The sequence below is a fragment of the Oncorhynchus clarkii genome, chromosome 30 (assembly GCF_045791955.1).
Source record: "Oncorhynchus clarkii lewisi isolate Uvic-CL-2024 chromosome 30, UVic_Ocla_1.0, whole genome shotgun sequence".
NCBI classification, from domain to species: Eukaryota; Metazoa; Chordata; class Actinopteri; order Salmoniformes; family Salmonidae; genus Oncorhynchus; species Oncorhynchus clarkii.
The window spans coordinates 7,484,840-7,503,519 of NC_092176.1; the positions used below are offsets into that span (position 1 = coordinate 7,484,840).

The 18,680-nt window shown below is 44.9% G+C and overlaps 1 protein-coding gene across 3 annotated transcripts in view; it reads left to right on the forward strand.

The window, feature by feature from the left end:
* Positions 1–18,680, forward strand: part of LOC139389766 (acetyl-CoA carboxylase-like) — a 46,065-nt gene that overhangs the window by 19,194 nt on the left and 8,191 nt on the right. For 2 of the 3 annotated variants that reach the window (XM_071136706.1, XM_071136707.1), the window contains exons 14-47: positions 107–257; positions 377–480; positions 2,590–2,671; positions 2,865–3,010; positions 3,147–3,297; positions 3,413–3,547; positions 3,864–4,010; positions 4,316–4,504; positions 5,184–5,284; positions 5,387–5,475; positions 5,595–5,719; positions 6,079–6,192; positions 6,374–6,487; positions 6,582–6,671; positions 6,767–6,885; positions 8,061–8,084; positions 8,651–8,791; positions 9,226–9,325; positions 9,632–9,739; positions 9,972–10,028; positions 10,520–10,561; positions 10,687–10,902; positions 11,108–11,263; positions 11,573–11,776; positions 12,046–12,201; positions 12,317–12,439; positions 12,598–12,867; positions 13,512–13,609; positions 13,946–14,066; positions 14,199–14,309; positions 17,200–17,343; positions 17,630–17,750; positions 17,962–18,058; positions 18,466–18,562. In XM_071136706.1, coding sequence (XP_070992807.1) covers positions 107–257; positions 377–480; positions 2,590–2,671; positions 2,865–3,010; positions 3,147–3,297; positions 3,413–3,547; positions 3,864–4,010; positions 4,316–4,504; positions 5,184–5,284; positions 5,387–5,475; positions 5,595–5,719; positions 6,079–6,192; positions 6,374–6,487; positions 6,582–6,671; positions 6,767–6,885; positions 8,061–8,084; positions 8,651–8,791; positions 9,226–9,325; positions 9,632–9,739; positions 9,972–10,028; positions 10,520–10,561; positions 10,687–10,902; positions 11,108–11,263; positions 11,573–11,776; positions 12,046–12,201; positions 12,317–12,439; positions 12,598–12,867; positions 13,512–13,609; positions 13,946–14,066; positions 14,199–14,309; positions 17,200–17,343; positions 17,630–17,750; positions 17,962–18,058; positions 18,466–18,562 — 4,243 coding nt within the window. The remainder of the gene's footprint in view (positions 1–106; positions 258–376; positions 481–2,589; positions 2,672–2,864; positions 3,011–3,146; positions 3,298–3,412; positions 3,548–3,863; positions 4,011–4,315; positions 4,505–5,183; positions 5,285–5,386; positions 5,476–5,594; positions 5,720–6,078; positions 6,193–6,373; positions 6,488–6,581; positions 6,672–6,766; positions 6,886–8,060; positions 8,085–8,650; positions 8,792–9,225; positions 9,326–9,631; positions 9,740–9,971; positions 10,029–10,519; positions 10,562–10,686; positions 10,903–11,107; positions 11,264–11,572; positions 11,777–12,045; positions 12,202–12,316; positions 12,440–12,597; positions 12,868–13,511; positions 13,610–13,945; positions 14,067–14,198; positions 14,310–17,199; positions 17,344–17,629; positions 17,751–17,961; positions 18,059–18,465; positions 18,563–18,680) is intronic. The other variant, XM_071136708.1, reaches the window with a different exon arrangement.

Below are 18,680 nucleotides of genomic sequence, written 5' to 3' on the forward strand. Positions count from 1 at the left end.
GTTAGGCCCGGTTCCGTTTGGAATGCAGCATGAGTTAACGGTGTGTGTTGGTGTCTTGCTGTACCTGGGTGGTGATAGTGGTGGTGGTTACTGTGTGGTGGTGCAGGAACATGGTGGTGGCCATGAAGGAGCTGTGTATCCGGGGGGACTTCAGGACCACGGTGGAGTACCTCATCAAGCTGCTGGAGACTGAGAGCTTCAGGAACAACGACATCGACACCGGCTGGCTGGATAATCTCATCGCTGATAAAGTTCAGGTAGAGAGCACCCTTGTGAAGTATGAATGTGAATCTGAACCATTTCAATCCTGTAAATCTAACAGTTGGTAAAAACAAATCTTCTAACGTGCTTGTGTGTGGCGTGTTTTCCCCCGAAGGCAGAGAGGCCAGACACCACGCTGGGCGTTGTCTGTGGGGCGTTACACGTGGCGGACGCCAGCTTCAGGAAGAGCATGTCTGACTTCCTGCACTCACTGGAAAGGTGAGTACTACTTTACTGACTTTATTGTCCCCTTGGGGACATTTTGTCGCAGTTTAAAGTGGCATTTTAATAACAAAACTAATTGACAATACAACATTCATAACAGTTACATACCAATAAAAAGAGACTAACCTGCTGGCCTTACTGAGTGGATAGGAACATTAGCCCCAGCTATTTAGAAGGGATATCACACCTGGCACAAATTGTCTAATTCTGTTTTTCTTGCCGAGGGGTGCCCTATACCTGCGCCCAGAGGGGAGTAGTTCAAAGTCCAGGTACGGGGGGTGGTTTGGGTCGAAAACGATTTTGTGAGCCTTGCGGAGGGCCCTGACATTAAAGATCTCCTCCAGGCCTGTCTGTTTGACTCCATGTACCTTGCTTACTGTGGCAGTATATTTCTCTGGCTGACAGTGCCAAACCAACAAACAATAAACAAAAAGTTAAAACCCTCTCATTGAAAGATTTGTAAAACAGAGTCTATATAGTCGTCTACTTTGAAAGATCCCAGCTTTTTGAGAAAGTACAGTCTCTGTTGACTCTCTTTGTATATCAGGTCTGTACATTTACTCCGCTGAAGCTTATTGTCCAAGAGGACACCCAGATATTTCGATTCCTATATATTCTCTATGTTCTGACCTCTGATAGATGTTGCAGAGGTAGGTGTTGCTCGCTTCCTGAAGTCTATGCACATCTCTTTGGTCTTGTTGGTATTGAGGACCAAGTGTGATTCGTCACGCCACTCTACAGTCGTTTAGGACCGGGCCATGGTGTTTCCTGTCATCATGCATCAGTGAACTTAACGAGGTGTCTGTCAGGATGGTAACTAGTACAACTATTAATGTACAGGAGTGGGGACAAAACACATCCTTGAGGAGAGCCTGTGATGGTGGTGCGTATGTCCGACACGTGGGGACCTACTATGACCCGCTGTGACCTCTGGCTCAGGAAGTCCAACAGCCACAAAACCAGGCAGAAGAAAAGTCAACAAACGGAACTCTCTTCATGGGATTTGGCACCCTCTAGATGTCTATAGGCCATGTTGAGGAGTGTAAGAATGGCATCATCAACTCCTCTGCTAGGCTGATCTAACTAGCTGAAGGACTAAAAACAAAAGATAACCATTTTAAAATATACTGTGTCTGTAAAATATGTACAGTTGAAGTTGGAAGTTTACATACACTTAGGTTGGAGTCATTAACTTGTTTTTCAACAACTGCACAAATTTCTTGTTAACAAACTATGGTTTTGGCAGTTAGGACATCTAGGACAAGTCAGTTAAGACATCTACTTTGTGCAGGACACAAGTAATTTTTCCAACAATTGTTTACAGACGGATTATTTTACTATCACAATTCCAGTGGGTCAGAAGTTTACATACACTAAGTTGTCTGCCTTTTAAACAGCTTGGGAAATTCCAGAAAATTATGTCATGGCTTTAGAAGCTTCTGATGGGCTAATTGACATCATTTGAGTCAGTTGGAGGTGTACCTGTGGATGTATTTCAAGGCCTACGTTCAAACTCACTGCCTCTTTGCTTGACATCATGGGAAAATCAAAAGAAATCAGCCAAGACCTCAGAAAAAAAATTGTAGACCCTCCACAAGTCTGGTTCATCCTTGGTAGAAATTTAGTGAAGGTACCACGTTCATCTGTACAAACAATAGTACGCAAGTATAAACACCATGGGACCACGCAGCCGTCATACGGCTCAGGAAGGAGGCGCGTTCTGTCTCCTAGAGATGAACGTACTTTGGTTCGAAAAGTGCAAATCAATCCCAGAACAACAGCAAACAACATTGTAAAGATGCTGGAGGAAACAGGTAAAGTATCTATATCCACAGTAAAACGCGTCCTATATCGACACAACCTGAAAGGCCGCTCAGCAAGGAGGAAGCCACTGCTCCAAACCAGCCATACGGTTTGCAATTGCACATGTAAACTTCCGACTTCAACTTACACCAATCCTATGCTTTTAAATCATTTTTGGGGGGGGGTCGAATACCTCTGTAAGCAGCAAGAGAATCTCAATGTCTCCCTAGCCTGTCTTATTACTCTAATGCTTGTGCTATGTACTTTTCTAAATCCAGTATGTGAAATGTCTTCTTGTAGAGGCCAGGTGCTGCCCGCAGCCAGTCTGCTGAATACTGTTGATGTGGACCTGATCTACGAGGGGGTCAAATACTGCCTCAAGGTAGGAGGACCTGATGTTACACCTCTCTCATTCTCTGTCATGACTGAACTCCCTCATTCTCTCGGGGACAAATCCTAACCAGTCATGGTTTCACTTAGTCGCCCATTGACGTCAGTGCATGACTAAGTGAAAATGTGTCTAAAGAGGAAGTTATCAACCAATTCAACCCCCAACTGTGTTTTATGACTGACAGGTAGCTCGCCAGTCCCCCACTACGTACGTCATCATCATGAACGGCTCGGACATCGAGATCGACGTCCACCGGCTGAGCGACGGCGGGCTCCTGCTCTCCTACAACGGCAGCAGCTACACCACCTACATGAAGGAGGAAGTGGACAGGTGAGACTTCCTGTCCATCTCAAATCTGAATGGATGGATGGACTGGCCATGAAATCGATACTTTCAAAATGGTCATCATTTGTCTCACTTGGGAGTTGATGCTCCATCGTGAACGTATGCGTTTGTAACCCTCTAGCTACCGCATCACTGTTGGCAACAAGACGTGTGTGTTTGAGAAGGAGAGGGACCCCACGGTGCTGAGGTCGTCCTCTGCTGGTAAACTCCTGCAGTACCTGGTGGAGGATGGAGGCCATATCTGCGCCGGGAACTCATATGCGGAGATCGAGGTGAGCAGAGGGTTCCATGAGAACATACTGTACCAGTTTGGGTATGACAATTAGATCCTCATTAGATTGGTTGTGTGTGTGTACACACGGACTGAGGTCTGCGTTACGGTTGCAGGTGATGAAGATGGTGATGACGCTGACGGTGGTGGAGTCGGGCTGTGTCCACTATGTGAAGAGGCACGGGGCGGTGCTGGAGCCTGGCTGTGTGGTGGCAAGATTGGACCTGGATGATCCCAGCAACATCCAACCAGCAAGTCACCCATTCACCAACTTCTATACAACTCTTTCTGCATCTGAAATGGCAACCTATCCCCTATATACTGCACTTGGCTTATATCGGGAACAGGGTGCCGTTTTGGGCGCAGCCTTTAATACAGCTATTATAGGAGGCAGCCTTTTTGAAGAAATATCATTTAATACCAAATCACAAAATGATGCTATACGTCTAAAACATAGGTCATGTAAATCACACACTTTCAGTCAGTCAATCGCAGGGTGGCTTGGTGGTCAGGACCACATTTGAAGGCTGTTTTTATCTGAGCCCTATCTTCCTGTGGGTCTCCTAGGTGGAGCTGAACACGGCCTCCTTCCCGGCCCAGCAGCCGCTGCCCATCGTGGGGGAGAAGCTCCACCAGGTCTTCCACATGGTCCTGGAGAACCTGGTCAAGGTCATGGCCGGCTACTGCCTCACCGAGCCCTACTTCAGCAACAAGGTGAGGGCCTCCACCCACTGCAGCTGTGCAGCGCGTACCAGTACAGTGGCTTACTGCTTTATTCCAGTTTGTCGTTATTAGCAGACGATCAGATCTCACAACGTCCCAAAGAAGTGCTTTAAGTTCTCCGGAACCACGTCCTTCTTGGATGATTTCTATAAAGACGTGTCTGGAACGCAGTCAATAGAATGGCATGCCTTGTGCACACTGTAGAATAGGGATGTCGGTCAAGCTGTGGGACGGGGGTGTGATATTGGGGTGTGTGATGGCAGCATGTCTCTCCCCCCCCCCCCTCCTGCCTGCAGGTAAAGCAGTGGGTGGACACCCTGATGAAGACCCTGCGGGACCCCTCGCTGCCCCTGCTGGAGCTCCAGGAGTTAATGACCAGCGTAGCCAGCCGCATCCCGCCCAGCGTCGAGAAGGCCATCCGCAAGGTCATGGCTCAGTACGCCAGCAACATCACCTCGGTGCTCTGCCAGTTCCCCAGCCAGAGGGTGGGTGACTTAGCCTTAAGCTATAGCCAACGCTCAAAGTATCTGAAACTTTTCTACATGTGTGTATTTGAATCAGGGGTTGGAACCGGTTCAGGGAACAGAACCCGAAAACTGGAAAATAACAAGAAGAACGGAAACAGAACCGGGAACAAGGTTCCTCCGTATTAGCCGCTAGTATATAGGAATCTAGTAGTATATAAATAATTATGGAATTCAGTGAAGTAATGTTAGGCCTACTGCTAATATCCTAAACGCATTATAATGCAAGTCATATCGTGATGCCCAGCGCTTCAAGCCAAGCCTCCTCCGTGCCCGTCTGTCTCTTTCGCTCTCTCCCCACTAAGCAGAATTTCAGTCGCATCTCACGCCCAGTGCTTGTCTGTATAAGTCAAGCTTGTAAACAACTAGCTTTCCTGGTCTATAGAGCAGTTTTCTATCTCCACTGATTGGTGGAGTAATTGAATGCGCTAAATGTCAAAACTGTGTTGCTTTTTGTAGTTAAAGGAACAATATAAACGGGTACCCTTTTTTTTTCTGGTTCAAACCGGTTCAGAACTTTATTATGCTGGTCAGAACAGTGGAACGAAACGATTGGAAAATAAGTTTGTTTCCAACCCCTGATTTGAACCCAGGTCTGCTCTACAGTACACTTGGTGAATTGGTTTCCCATCCATTTCAGATTGCCTGTATCTTGGACAGCCACGCAGCCACCCTTCAGAAGAAGGCCGACCGGGAAGTGTTCTTCATGAACACTCAGAGTATCGTCCAGCTGGTGCAGAGGTCGCACTTCTCTTATTTCATTACCTGAATCATCACTCCATGACATGTACGACTTCAGATAGGATGTTGGATTGTAATAGTGGGTGGATGAATTTGCCGCAGGTACCGCAGTGGAATCCGAGGATACATGAAGTCTGTGGTGCTGGATCTGCTCAAGTGTTACCTTCAGGTGGAGATGCAGTTCCAGCAAGGTGATTTTGGTGTTTCACTGTGGATCTAATCGAGACGATATCCTGCTGTTTATGACTTGTTTCATGTCGCGGTGATGCATTGTATGGCCACATTTTTTTTTCTCCCTTTTTGTGAACAGCTCACTACGACAAGTGTGTGATCAACCTGAGGGAGCAGTACAAGCCTGACATGACCCCTGTGCTGGAGAGCATCTTCTCTCACGCTCAGGTCTCCAAGAAGAACGTCCTGGTCACCATACTCATCGTAAGGCTTCTCTCTCTCTCTCTCTCTCCTCTCCTCTTCTCTTCTCTCTCACTCTCTCACTCACACCTACCACTTCGCATCCACTTGATGAAGAACAATGAAATGAACATAAACATAAATTCAGTATAAAGGAAACTGCATTGCGCTAATGTTTTTGCTGTTTTGGAGGGGTTAACCTGCAACCTTTTTTTCTCATTGACTTTCACTGGATAATGAAACCACTCTTTTTAAAATAGTGTAGTTTTCTTCAGTGTAAACACTGCAGTTTTCCTTCATCGGCAATTGATGGTGACGGGGACATGTTTCAAGACTCACCAATGCTAATATGGAGTGTTCTGTGTGTCCCTGGTGACGTTTAGGATCAGCTGTGTGGGCGGGACCCCACCCTAGCAGACGAGCTGATGGTCATCCTGAACGAGCTCACACAGCTCAACAAGATGGAGAACTCAAAGGTGGCACTGCGTGCCAGACAGGTACGTTTCGCAACCGTTTGTACTGAATGATGTTTTCGCACAGCGGAGTGTACTGTTCGTCAACATTCTAAGACCCCCAGTCAGTCTGGTAAGATGGTAGCTGTTATTCACTTAGATGGGCACTACATTTTGTAGCTTCAAAACAACATTCTGAATATTGATGGACACATGTATTTTTCAGGTTTTGATCGCTTCTCATCTGCCCTCTTATGAACTGAGGCACAACCAGGTGGAGTCCATCTTTCTGTCTGCCATCGACATGTATGGACACCAGTTCTGCCCAGAGAACCTGAAGGTGAGCATCACGATTTCTCCAAAACAGCTTTTTTGTGTTTTTTTTTGTACTTCCGTAAGATCCGAAGGATAATATTTCTTTACTCCTCGGGCAGAAACTCATCCTGTCTGAGACCTCCATCTTTGACGTCTTGCCCAATTTCTTCTACCACTCTAACCGGGTGGTGTGCATGGCTGCCTTGGAGGTGAGCATAGTGAACAGCATATAAACCTGACATGGCTTCATCCTGATGTAGATTTGAGCTCAAAAGGTTTTCCTACCGTGGCCCCCTACCTGTAGGTGTACGTGCGAAGGGGCTACATTGCTTACGAGCTGAACAGCCTCCAGCATCACCAGTTGCAGGACGGGACATGTGCCGTAGACTTCCAGTTCATGTTGCCGTCGTCCCACCCCAACAGGTACCCAGCCACCAGTTCTCTACCAGAGTCACAAAGCAGCTCTACAACAAACATAACCTACAATGTCCCAACTCTGGATTTGCCACTTTCAATACACGGCTGCCATAGCTGCCAACTATCCCCGGTAAAAAAAAAAGAAAGTCTTGAGTTGAGACAGAAGGGACAGGGTAGGGTAGGGTGCAATTTGAAATAGACAGGAAAGACGTTTAGTTTACAACCTAAAGTTACAACTGTGCCATTATGCTAACTGTGTCGTTAATGAAAAGCAAGTTGGTTATATATAGTTAGCTAATTTACTTTTCACCGCATAAGGATTTCAATGATTCTCAAGCAATGTGAATGGACATCTTTTTTTTTGTGTATATTTGTTAGTGAATGAGCCAATCGTATTTTATTTCGATCCGTCTTTATACCATCTCTCTGCAGTCCAGTATTCCTCTGGTTCTCATTGATTTGCTCCTGTTTCCCATTTCTCCCCATCAACACGCAAAAGATTCACCCGAGTGATTCACTCGGCGCGCGCCAACACGTAGTCCACTCAACTCTACATGCTCAGCATCTCTGAGAACTTGTGGTTCAGTCCCTATACTGAGAGCACAAATAGGGCCTGTAAACCCTGGTCATGGTACAGTCTGTGTGCTGTTTCCTTTTGTGTAGAGCAGTAGATCATCTTTGTCCTCCCTGACACCCCCATAACCCTCTCCTTTTTGGGACAAGCCCTTCAATGTAATTGTTTCTCCACTGCCATTTTGGGGCAAACCGCCAGGCAGAAGTAAACTATTGGGATGGACTCTCAAGATGCCAAAGCTCTTAATTCCACAAACCAGGAAACTGACTTCCTTCACAGTTCACAGTTGCGAAAATTCAATTAGCTGAAAGTCAGGCCCAATTGCAAATGATTGACTTTCGGCTTTCCCCTCTGCTCTATCCTGTTTTGTTAATGTCAGGTTTTGTAATTGCAACTTGATAAATCACAATGGATCTCAATCACACCCAGTAGTTAAAATAAAATTACCCATTTGCTACTTTTAACATTTTAACTTTGGAATGGTTTTTCATGGTCATTATTAATGTGCAAAGCTAGAGTATGCCGTAAAGTGAAACTAATAAGAATGCATTGTGGTCAAGGTTGATCATCCACTGCTTACATTCACCTGTCAATGATCTGATTTCAGAGGGAGCAGCCCTACTCTGAACAGGTAGAGTACAGCTCCTCCTTCCAGGCAGCCTGCCACACTGTGTCTAGCTCCGTCTGTGTATGTCTCCTAGCAATGCATGGCTGAATGCGCTGTTTTGCTCTTCCCCATCTTTATAAAAAAAAACATAAACCTCTGCCGAAGGACTTCTCCACCACCTCCTTCCTAATTTATACCCTTTAAAAAAAAATACTGCCTTTCTCAACTTTCATAGAGATAAGTACCTTTTGAGAAGCATATGTACTTTGTCTGACCTACTGTTTGCAATGTGTGTTTTAAAACCTTTTTTTTGTGACAAAAAGCGCATTCTGTATTCTCCAGTTGCAGATTTGACCCTCTTAGGCCACTATAGTAATCTGCCCTGCCTCTTTCAATCAACCATAGTCAGTTATACCCAATCAGTCAGTTAATTTCGAACGTATTATCAAACAAAACATGTCTAGTAAACATAGATGTTGCTGTCTGTTATGCTTTGTGGAAAGAGAACAGGTACAGTATGCTATACCATTGCTCCCAGTGCCCACCCCAACCCTACCCAGGTGTCACCAGTGTGTCGTCCCTTACCTCAGGTTGACGATGCCGGTGAACAGTGTGGGACAGTTTGAGATGAGGCGGCAGGGTAGCGAACTCTTCCTAGATGGGGCGTTCTCTCCCCCGTGTCAGCGCATGGGAGCCATGGTGGCCTTCCAGTGTTTCGGAGACTTCAAAAGGTAAAAAACACACAGAGAACAACTCTTGGATGTCTGGTTTGTCTGGATGTCTGGTAATACAAGCCTTGTCCTGACCTGAGGCGAGTTCAGCTTCTGTTTGCAGCGATCATGTTGCCACAATTTCAGTTGAACGATTTGAATGAACATTCCGAAGTGTTACAGTGAAACATCAAACAGCTACTTTTTTTTGGATTACTGTGGCTTTCTAGCGACAATATTCAAACTGTAAACGACTTAACTATTCCTACTAAATATAGTAGAAAGTCCACATGGCCACTTGATTATTTTTAGTGGAAGTTTAGACCCGAAACAGACATTTTACGTTCGCGGCACACAATCTTCTCAGACTGTTAGCTAACTTTAGCGAACAGTCGCGGTTAACACAAAACAAGTGGAATATTAGGTGTGTGTCCGTCTGCTGGGTTTGTGTGCAGGAACTTTGACGAGGTTATCTCCAGTTTTGCTGACCCGCTCCTGGAGAGCCCGCTTTTCCCCGAGGCCTGCCCCAGCCTCTACGAGGAGGATAACTGCAAGGTGACCGTGTGATGTGATTGTGTTAGAGGCTTTATGGAATTGTTGCTTCTTGGGGGTGCTCTCAAGCCACAAGGGGTCTACTAAATGGACAGAAATATTGGCGAGAAAATACCTCATTAGAACAACAACAAAAAAAATGTTTTTGCTTAAAACAAATGTGTTTCATTAGATAAGAAATGGATATGATATAGATATCTTTGCATATGAACTATACAGCTACAATCTGAGTTTTTTTTTTTTTGGTATACGAGGTGAAGGCTGACATTTCTCACTAAGCTGTGATTATTTCCCCGTGCGCTCCAGCAGAACATGAAGGAGAACCCCATCCACATCATCAATGTGTCCATCAAGTCGGCGGACACAGAGGATGACGATACCTTGGTCACAGCCTTCGCTGCCTTCGCCCAGTCTAAGGTCAGCAGCACGGTTCATCCCACCAAACTCTCACAGTATAATTATGTTGGGGCTTTTTTCCTCATAGGGGTGAATCCTAGATTCTGCTCACGTTGAATTTCAACTTAGTCTCCCGTTGACCTCAAACACAGGATTAAGTGAATATTTGACTGAAGTGGAAGTTAGGAAGTTAGTCATTGTTATCCCGGGTGTCTCCTATGATTATACTTGATATGATGATTTCTTATTACAGAAGGTTTTACTCTTTGAGCACGGCATCCGAAGGATCACGTTTTTAGTCGCACAGAGGGTAAGATGTTTCTACGAGACCATTTTGAAATGGCCTCGTACGGCCATCCTGATCTCGCAAGCTTCCATTCTGTTGCACGGAATCCGCGTAGCAAAACCGGATTGTAAGCTTGCGAGATCGAGATGGTCGTACGAGGCTACATTTTGAAATATCCTCTTGCTGCTGTTGAATACGACTGTTAATAGTGCTCCGTCATCTCTTCTTATTAATCTGATTTTACTTACTATTAACTTAATTTTAATCTACTTTGGATTTACTATTAATATACTATTAACTTAATATTAACTTACTATTAAACTATGGCTAATAAAAGCAGGGTCGTTTCCATTAATGCACACAGCAGCAAAGCGTTTTGCAACAGAAAACGAAAACGAGCATTTCTTATTGGACAACTTCAGGTAGTCCCTCCCTGTTTCCGTAAATTTTCTTCCTTTTGGTGCCTAATGAATACGACCAAGATGAATCTAATTTTCCTCTTTGATTTTTACCAGAGGGAATTTCCCAAGTTCTTCACTTTCAGAGCCAGAGACGGGGTAAAAAAACAACTTCTTTACAATTCGTTTACTTTTTTTTAAAACAATAACTAGACATTTTTTATACATGAACAGCTTTAAAACACCACCCACTCTCTCTCCACCTGTGTGTGTCTCTCTCCCAGTTTCAGGAGGACCGTATCTACAGGAACCTGGAGCCTGCTCTGGCCTTCCAGCTGGAGCTGAACCGCATGCGTAACTTTGACCTGACAGCCGTGCCCTGTGCCAACAGCAAGATGCACCAGTACCTGGGTGCGGCTCGCGTGCAGGAGGGCGCTGAGGTCACAGACTACCGCTACTTCATCCGAGCCATCATGCGCCACTCTGACCTCATCACAAAGGTACGGAGGGGGGGGGGGAATAAACGCCACACAAGCGCAAGCGTGCAGGGGTGGAAGGAGGCCCCTTTACAAAAACTCTCTTCTAAACAGGAGTTAAAAATACATGTATTGATTTTGCTCCCTTACATTGAAAATAAATAATTTGTGTCTTGCTTGGAACATGACTTTTCTCTCAAAACGCTGGCACCCCTTTCTCTCTGTCCAGGAAGCGTCATTTGAGTACCTACAGAACGAGGGCGAGCGTCTTCTCCTGGAGGCCATGGATGAGCTGGAAGTGGCCTTCAGCAACACCAAATGGCGCACCGACTGCAACCACATCTTCCTCAACTTTGTCCCGACCGTCATCATGGATCCCTCCAAGGTGCCTGTGCCTGTGCTGTTGGCTCCTCTGAGACAAAGGATTTTGACAACAATCCCATTTTAGTAATAGTCCATCTTAAAGGGGGCTTATGTGGCTCCTGATCCAAAAAGGGTTCCATAAATGGACAGAAATATTGCCCAGAAATGACCTCCTTGGACAGAAGGGGCACACCTGCCCATACACACGAGGAAAAGCATGTTTGCCTAACACAAAGGATTGTGGGGTTTCATGAGCTAGTTAAAGTGATTTGTGTTATATCATGATGTGTATATGAACTACAGTATGTGTTGCCACTCTTGTGTCCTGTAGATTGAGGAGTCGGTGCGCTCCATGGTGATGCGTTACGGCAGTAGGCTGTGGAAGCTCCGGGTGCTCCAGGCCGAGCTCAAGATCAACATCCGGCTGACGCCCACTGGGACCGCCATCCCCATCCGTCTGTTCCTCACCAATGAGTCCGGCTACTACTTGGACATCAGCTTGTATAAGGAGGTCACAGACCCCTCAACGGGACAGGTAGGCCGATCAGGAAGAGCACTATAAACCGGCACGCAGGCTGGGATCAGCTCACTGGCACAGATTGGTGCACGATGCACAGCCAGAGAAAGTGTTGAATTCGCAGTGCAGCAGGGTCTACATTTTGCTAAACGCTTCACAGGGTATTCCTGAAGACCATATGGAGGCTTAACAAATCAGTTATAAACACTTCTATTTCAGTTTCTCTATCCGTTCGATGCAATGATCTGCAGCTGACAACTGACCTCCGTCTCCCCTCTGACCTCTAGATCATGTTCCAGTCGTACGGGGACAAGCAAGGCCCTCTGCACGGCATGCTCATCAACCATCCCTATGTCACCAAGGACCTGCTGCAGTCCAAACGCTTCCAGGCCCAGACTTTGGGCACCACCTACGTCTACGACTTCCCAGAGATGTTCCGACAGGTGGGGGTTCCTCTCTCTTTCTCTCTCCTTTTTGACACTTGACCCTTTTTAACTGCAGGTACTTAATTTTTTTTTTTAAATTAATCTGTTTTTTTTAACCTTTTGTGTCTCATAGGCCCTCTTTAAGCTTTGGGGTCCGGGGGACAGCTACCCTAAAGACGTGCTGATGTGCACCGAGCTGGTGCTGGACCCGCATGACCGACTGGTGCAGATGAACCGCCTGCCTGGAGACAACGAGGTAGAGCACATAGCGTGCTCACGTGGATTGGAACTACAACATATTCTAGTGTTACAGACACGAGCAAGGCCATCTTTCTTTTAAAGCCCCTTATGTTGTCCCGAAACCCTCCTGGCAATCCCGAATACTCTACTTGGCTCTTTATCCCTCTCTCCCAGGTGGGAATGGTAGCCTTCCGGATGCGGATGAAGACTCCAGAGTATCCCGAGGGCCGCGACATCATCGTCATCTGCAACGACATCACCTACATGATTGGCTCGTTCGGGCCCCAGGAGGACCAGCTGTTCCTGCGGGCGTCGGAGATGGCCCGGGCCGAGGGCATTCCACGCATCTACATCTCAGCCAACAGTGGGGCGCGCATCGGCCTGGCCGAGGAGATACGACACATGTTCCAGGTTGCCTGGACCGACCCCCAGGACCCTTACAAGGTGACTTATCACCAGTCACTACATAACAGTAGATTCTACAGTGTACATAAGACCTTTTCTTTACAAGGACTGTTCAGTTGAGCGCGCCTGCTACTGAGTTGTCTTCAGTGGCCTTTTAAAAAGGGTTTTGACTTGTAAGGGCATACCATGCAACAATGTACTTTATTTGGTAAATATTTTCTTAACTCTTCTTCAACTGCACTGTCGGTTAAGGGCTTGTAAGTATGCACTTCAGGTTAAAGTCTACACTTGTTGTATTCGGCGCATGTGACAAATAAAGTTTGATTTGAAAGGTGGAAAAAACGCACTCTGGAAATGTTAATTAGAAATGTTAATAGATTTGCAGCAGCAGAGGTCACGGCAATGCAAATTAAATTACGTTTCTTAAGATTTGTATTTTTCTGACTTAATGTTATTCCTTCTGTCTGTGTGACACTGGCAAAGCTGATTTGTTACCATGTGCTGGCGGCGTGGTCTAATGTGTCGGGCAAACTGACTGGTGATCAGAAGAGTGGGTGTGATTGATTTTCTCTGTGGGGCATAATGGCAAGGTGTAATCCTGATGACCTCTTATCAGACTACACTGTTTCTGTGTCTGCCCACTTTCTTGGAACTGATGACTGTTTGCTTGTCTCCACCTGTAGGGTTTCAAGTACCTGTACCTGACGCCCCAGGACTACACCCGCATCAGCTCCACCAACGCTGTCCACTGCCACCACGTGGAGGAGGGCGGAGAGTCCAGGTGGCACACGCACGCCCGTCACCTGAGGGGTGTACTGCAAAGCAGGATCAATTAGTTAGCCAGCTGACTTTGAAAAGCAACCAGAAATAACTATTGATTTGTTGGGACATTACATTTTTTTTTAAATGCTCAAAGACATATCTATACCCATTTTCAAGCTTATCTTCAAATATCACAATGTTATGGCAGGTCAGCCGGCTAACTCCTTGAACCAGTTTTGTAGTATACCCCTCTGGTGCTCGTCACCCTTATCAACTAGCACAGCTAACACACACAGTCTGGTATCCCAGAGGTTCGCTGACTCACTCTCTCCCCATCCCGTCGACTGGACTCTAGGTACATCATCACTGACATCATAGGGACCGAAGATGGTCTTGGGGTGGAGAACCTGAGAGGATCAGGCACCATCGCCGGGGAGTCTTCCCAGGCCTATGACGAGATCATCACCATCAGCATGGTCAGGAGGACACACACACACACACACACACACACATCTCTTTGTCTGGTGTTAGATAAGCCACAAGGCATGCTATGCTTAACGACCTGGGTTATGTTGAAGCTATGGTACTGTATGTCCTGGGTACTGCAGGTGACGTGCCGTGCCATTGGGATCGGGGCTTATCTAGTGCGTCTGGGGCAGAGGGTCATCCAGGTGGAGAACTCCCACATCATCCTGACCGGGGCTGGAGCCCTCAACAAGGTATGTCTCTGTCCCGTCTGCTTGGATTATTCATGCGTTTTAGAACTCTGAGACTTACATAAGAAGTATACACAGGCCCACTGTTAGGATAACTATGGGAGCTCGTATGTTCAAAATAATATATGAAAATGTGTTTTTCAACTAAAATAACCCTCTAACCCTCATACTACCAACATATTTTATATAGATGGATTACCAACTGGGGTCATTTTGACGAGCAACAATCATAGCAAAATATTAACTTAATTATTATCAAGACCTCATTAGACATATAAATAATGTAATCAGTTTTTTTTTAAATACCAAACTGACTTATTTTAGCAAAATGTGTTAATTAGCATATTCTATTAAAAATATATATATATATATTAATGTTAACCTTCATTAATGTGCATATTTTTTTCCCAAAGTACAAACCACATTAGTACTAAAAAGCTGATTTACCATAATTTGATTGTAGTATTTAGGTTTTCATGATTTTTTAAGTACATATTCATTTTGACATGAGCTAAAAAAATAAATAAACGACTGCATTTTAAAGGGGCGGTACACCAAAAATGTACATTGCCTTGCGAAAGTATTCGGCCCCCTTGAACTTTGCGACCTTTTGCCACATTTCAGGCTTCAAACATAAAGATATAAAACTGTATTTTTTTGTGAAGAATCAACAACAAGTGGGACACAATCATGAAGTGGAACGACATTTATTGGATATTTCAAACTTTTTTAACAAATCAAAAACTGAAAAATTGGGCGTGCAAAATTATTCAGCCCCTTTACTTTCAGTGCAGCAAACTCTCTCCAGAAGTTCATTGAGGATCTCTGAATGATCCAATGTTGACCTAAATGACTAATGATGATAAATACAATCCACCTGTGTGTAATCAAGTCTTCGTATAAATGCACCTGCACTGTGATAGTCTCAGAGGTCCGTTAAAAGCGCAGAGAGCATCATGAAGAACAAGGAACACACCAGGCAGGTCCGAGATACTGTTGTGAAGAAGTTTAAAGCCGGATTTGGATACAAAAATATTTCCCAAGCTTTAAACATCCCAAGGAGCACTGTGCAAGCGATAATATTGAAATGGAAGGAGTATCAGACCACTGCAAATCTACCAAGACCTGGCCGTCCCTCTAAACTTTCAGCTCATACAAGGATAAGACTGATCAGAGATGCAGCCAAGAGGCCCATGATCACTCTGGATGAACTGCAGAGATCTACAGCTGAGGTGGGAGACTCTGTCCATAGGACAACAATCAGTCGTATATTGCACAAATCTGGCCTTTATGGAAGAGTGGCAAGAAGAAAGCCATTTCTTAAAGGTATCCATAAAAAGTGTTGTTTAAAGTTTGCCACAAGCCACCTGGGAGACACACCAAACATGTGGAAGAAGGTGCTCTGGTCAGATGAAACCAAAATTGAACTTTTTGGCAACAATGCAAAACGTTATGTTTGGCGTAAAAGCAACACAGCTCATCACCTTGAACACACCATCCCCACTGTCAAACATGGTGGTGGCAGCATCATGGTTTGGGCCTGCTTTTCTTCAGCAGGGACAGGGAAGATGGTTAAAATTGATGGGAAGATGGATGGAGCCAAATACAGGACCATTCTGGAAGAAAACCTGATGGAGTCTGCAAAAGACCTGAGACTGGGACGGAGATTTGTCTTCCAACAAGACAATGATCCAAAACATAAAGCAAAATCTACAATGGAATGGTTCAAAAATAAACATATCCAGGTGTTAGAATGGCCAAGTCAAAGTCCAGACCTGAATCCAATCGAGAATCTGTGGAAAGAACTGAAAACTGCTGTTCACAAATGCTCTCCATCCAACCTCACTGAGCTCGAGCTGTTTTGCAAGGAGGAAGGGGCAAACATTTCAGTCTCTCGATGTGCAAAACTGATAGAGACATACCCCAAGCGACTTACAGCTGTAATCACGGAAAAAGGTGGCGCTACAAAGTATTAACTTAAGGGGGCTGAATAATTTTGCACACCCAATTTTTCAGTTTTTGATTTGTTAAAAAAGTTTGAAATATCCAATAAATGTCGTTCTACTTCATGATTGTGTCCCACTTGTTGTTGATTCTTCACAAAACAATTAAGTTTTATATCTTTATGTTTGAAGCCTGAAATGTGGCAAAAGGTCGCAAAGTTCAAGGGGGCCGAATACTTTCGCAAGACACTGTAAATATCCATAATTGTATTTACAGTGTTTAATCCATTGATCATGAGACGATTACCATAAATATGGCTTTATTTTATGTATTTACTTACCCCAAAGCCATTAGCATCGCTTCTAGTGAAACAATGGGAGTGGTAGGGCCTATGGCAGGAAGCTTCTAAAAGCATGCCCAAATCCTCAGTCACTTCAAACCAAACGTTATAGCAACAAACACCATAAAAAGTTGCACGTATAGAATATTGGAGGATATTATAGGAATTCTGGTATTTATAAAATATTTCCCGTAGAATAACTATGGATAACTTGTAATTATTTCTCCAGAGAAAGCTAGATTCAAAAAAAAATCCTATTTATCAAATGACTACAGTCAGATTACGTGTTTTTGGCCGGGGTTCAAAATTACCCCAAAGGTCTTCTAAAAATAAAAAAATAAGTCCATATTGATACAGAAACACTAAACAATTATTTAGATTGGTTGATTGACAAAAGTCATGAAGAATTGAATAAATCACCTTTTGGGCTATGATCAAAAATATGACTTGTGTCAAAATGACCCCAGTCAGTTGTGTGACGGTTAAGGAGTCTCATATTTCATAAGTAGTGAAACCTATTTTAAATCGCTATAACTGCAATGTCCTATAATCCTCTGGATATGTGACGTGTTTCCACTGCCCTTGACAGTGAAGCTGTTGTCGTTACAGGTTCTGGGTCGAGAAGTGTACACCTCCAACAACCAGCTGGGAGGCGTCCAGATCATGCACAACAACGGAGTGACGCACACTACGGTGCCCGATGACTTTGAGGGCGTTTTCACTATCCTGCGGTGGCTCTCCTATATGCCGAAGGTACATTATGAAAAAGAGGAAGACCAGGTCTGACTCCATATTCATAAAGATTCTCAGAGAAGGAGCGCTGATCTAGGATCACATCCCCTCTGTCCATGTAATCATATTCATTATGATCGGATGGACAAAACGGATCCTAGATCAGCAATTTTAATCTGAGACGCCAATTTGGCAAGACAGCCCAAACAGATCTCAGACCAGGCTGAAGATGTCCTGTAAGAGGTCAAACTCAACCGACCAACCCCCAGATAGGAGTTGTCAGCACATTGTTCTACTCTTATTTCAGACCAAGCACTCTCCGGTGCCGGTGATACCACCCAAGGACCCAGTGGAGAGGGAGATCGAGTTCACCCCCACGAAGGCTCCCTATGACCCCCGCTGGCTACTGGCCGGGAGGCCCCACCCCAGTGAGACACACTCTGCAGCATACATAACCCTCTTAACTCTGCCCAGATTCTATTTCTCCCAGCCCCTGAATTGACAGACATGGCTATGTCACCCAGTGCAGTGTACTGAATATTAAATTATATCAAATCCAACTTTTTAAAGTGCATAAAAAAGTTTGCGATACACTGTCCATATTGCTGTCATAGACTATTTTTGTTGTGATGTGTTTAGCTGTAAAAGGAGCCTGGCAGAGTGGATTTTGTGACCATGGCTCGTTCATGGAAGTGATGGGGTCTTGGGCCCAGACAGTAGTGGTGGGCAGAGCCAGGTGAGTGTACTGTATACACACACATGCGCGCAATATAAATGATTACAGAAGACATATGGGTAACAATTTCTTAAAAGCTGCAGGTACAATTTAAGACTGCATTGTACCTGCAGCTTTTAAGAAATTGTTACCCAATACATTCATGCATTTTAAGACTAGTCATGAGCATGTTTGATCCCCGTTACGTCTTATACTCATCTCATAATGACCCTTAGTAAATATCAATCATTTCGAGTCAGTTGATACATGGAGAGAGAGACATAGCATTTTAATTATTACATACAATTATGAAGGCTCATCGATGATTAGAACAGCTTGTTCAGCGTTATACCTGCAGGATATGGAATCACTGAGATGTAGCAGTTCCGAAGGCAGACTGCCAACTAATTTGTAACGCAACACCACAGGTTAGGAGGGATTCCCCTTGGCGTCATCGCTGTGGAAACACGCACCGTTGAGGTGGCTATCCCTGCCGATCCAGCAAACTTGGATTCTGAGGCCAGAGTGAGTGGCTATGTGTCCTCCATTATATGTTGTGATTATGTATTGGACCTGCTTGGGCCGTATGCCAAGGCGACATGTTAGTCAACCATCATGAATTAAGTTTTGATGCCTTTGCTCA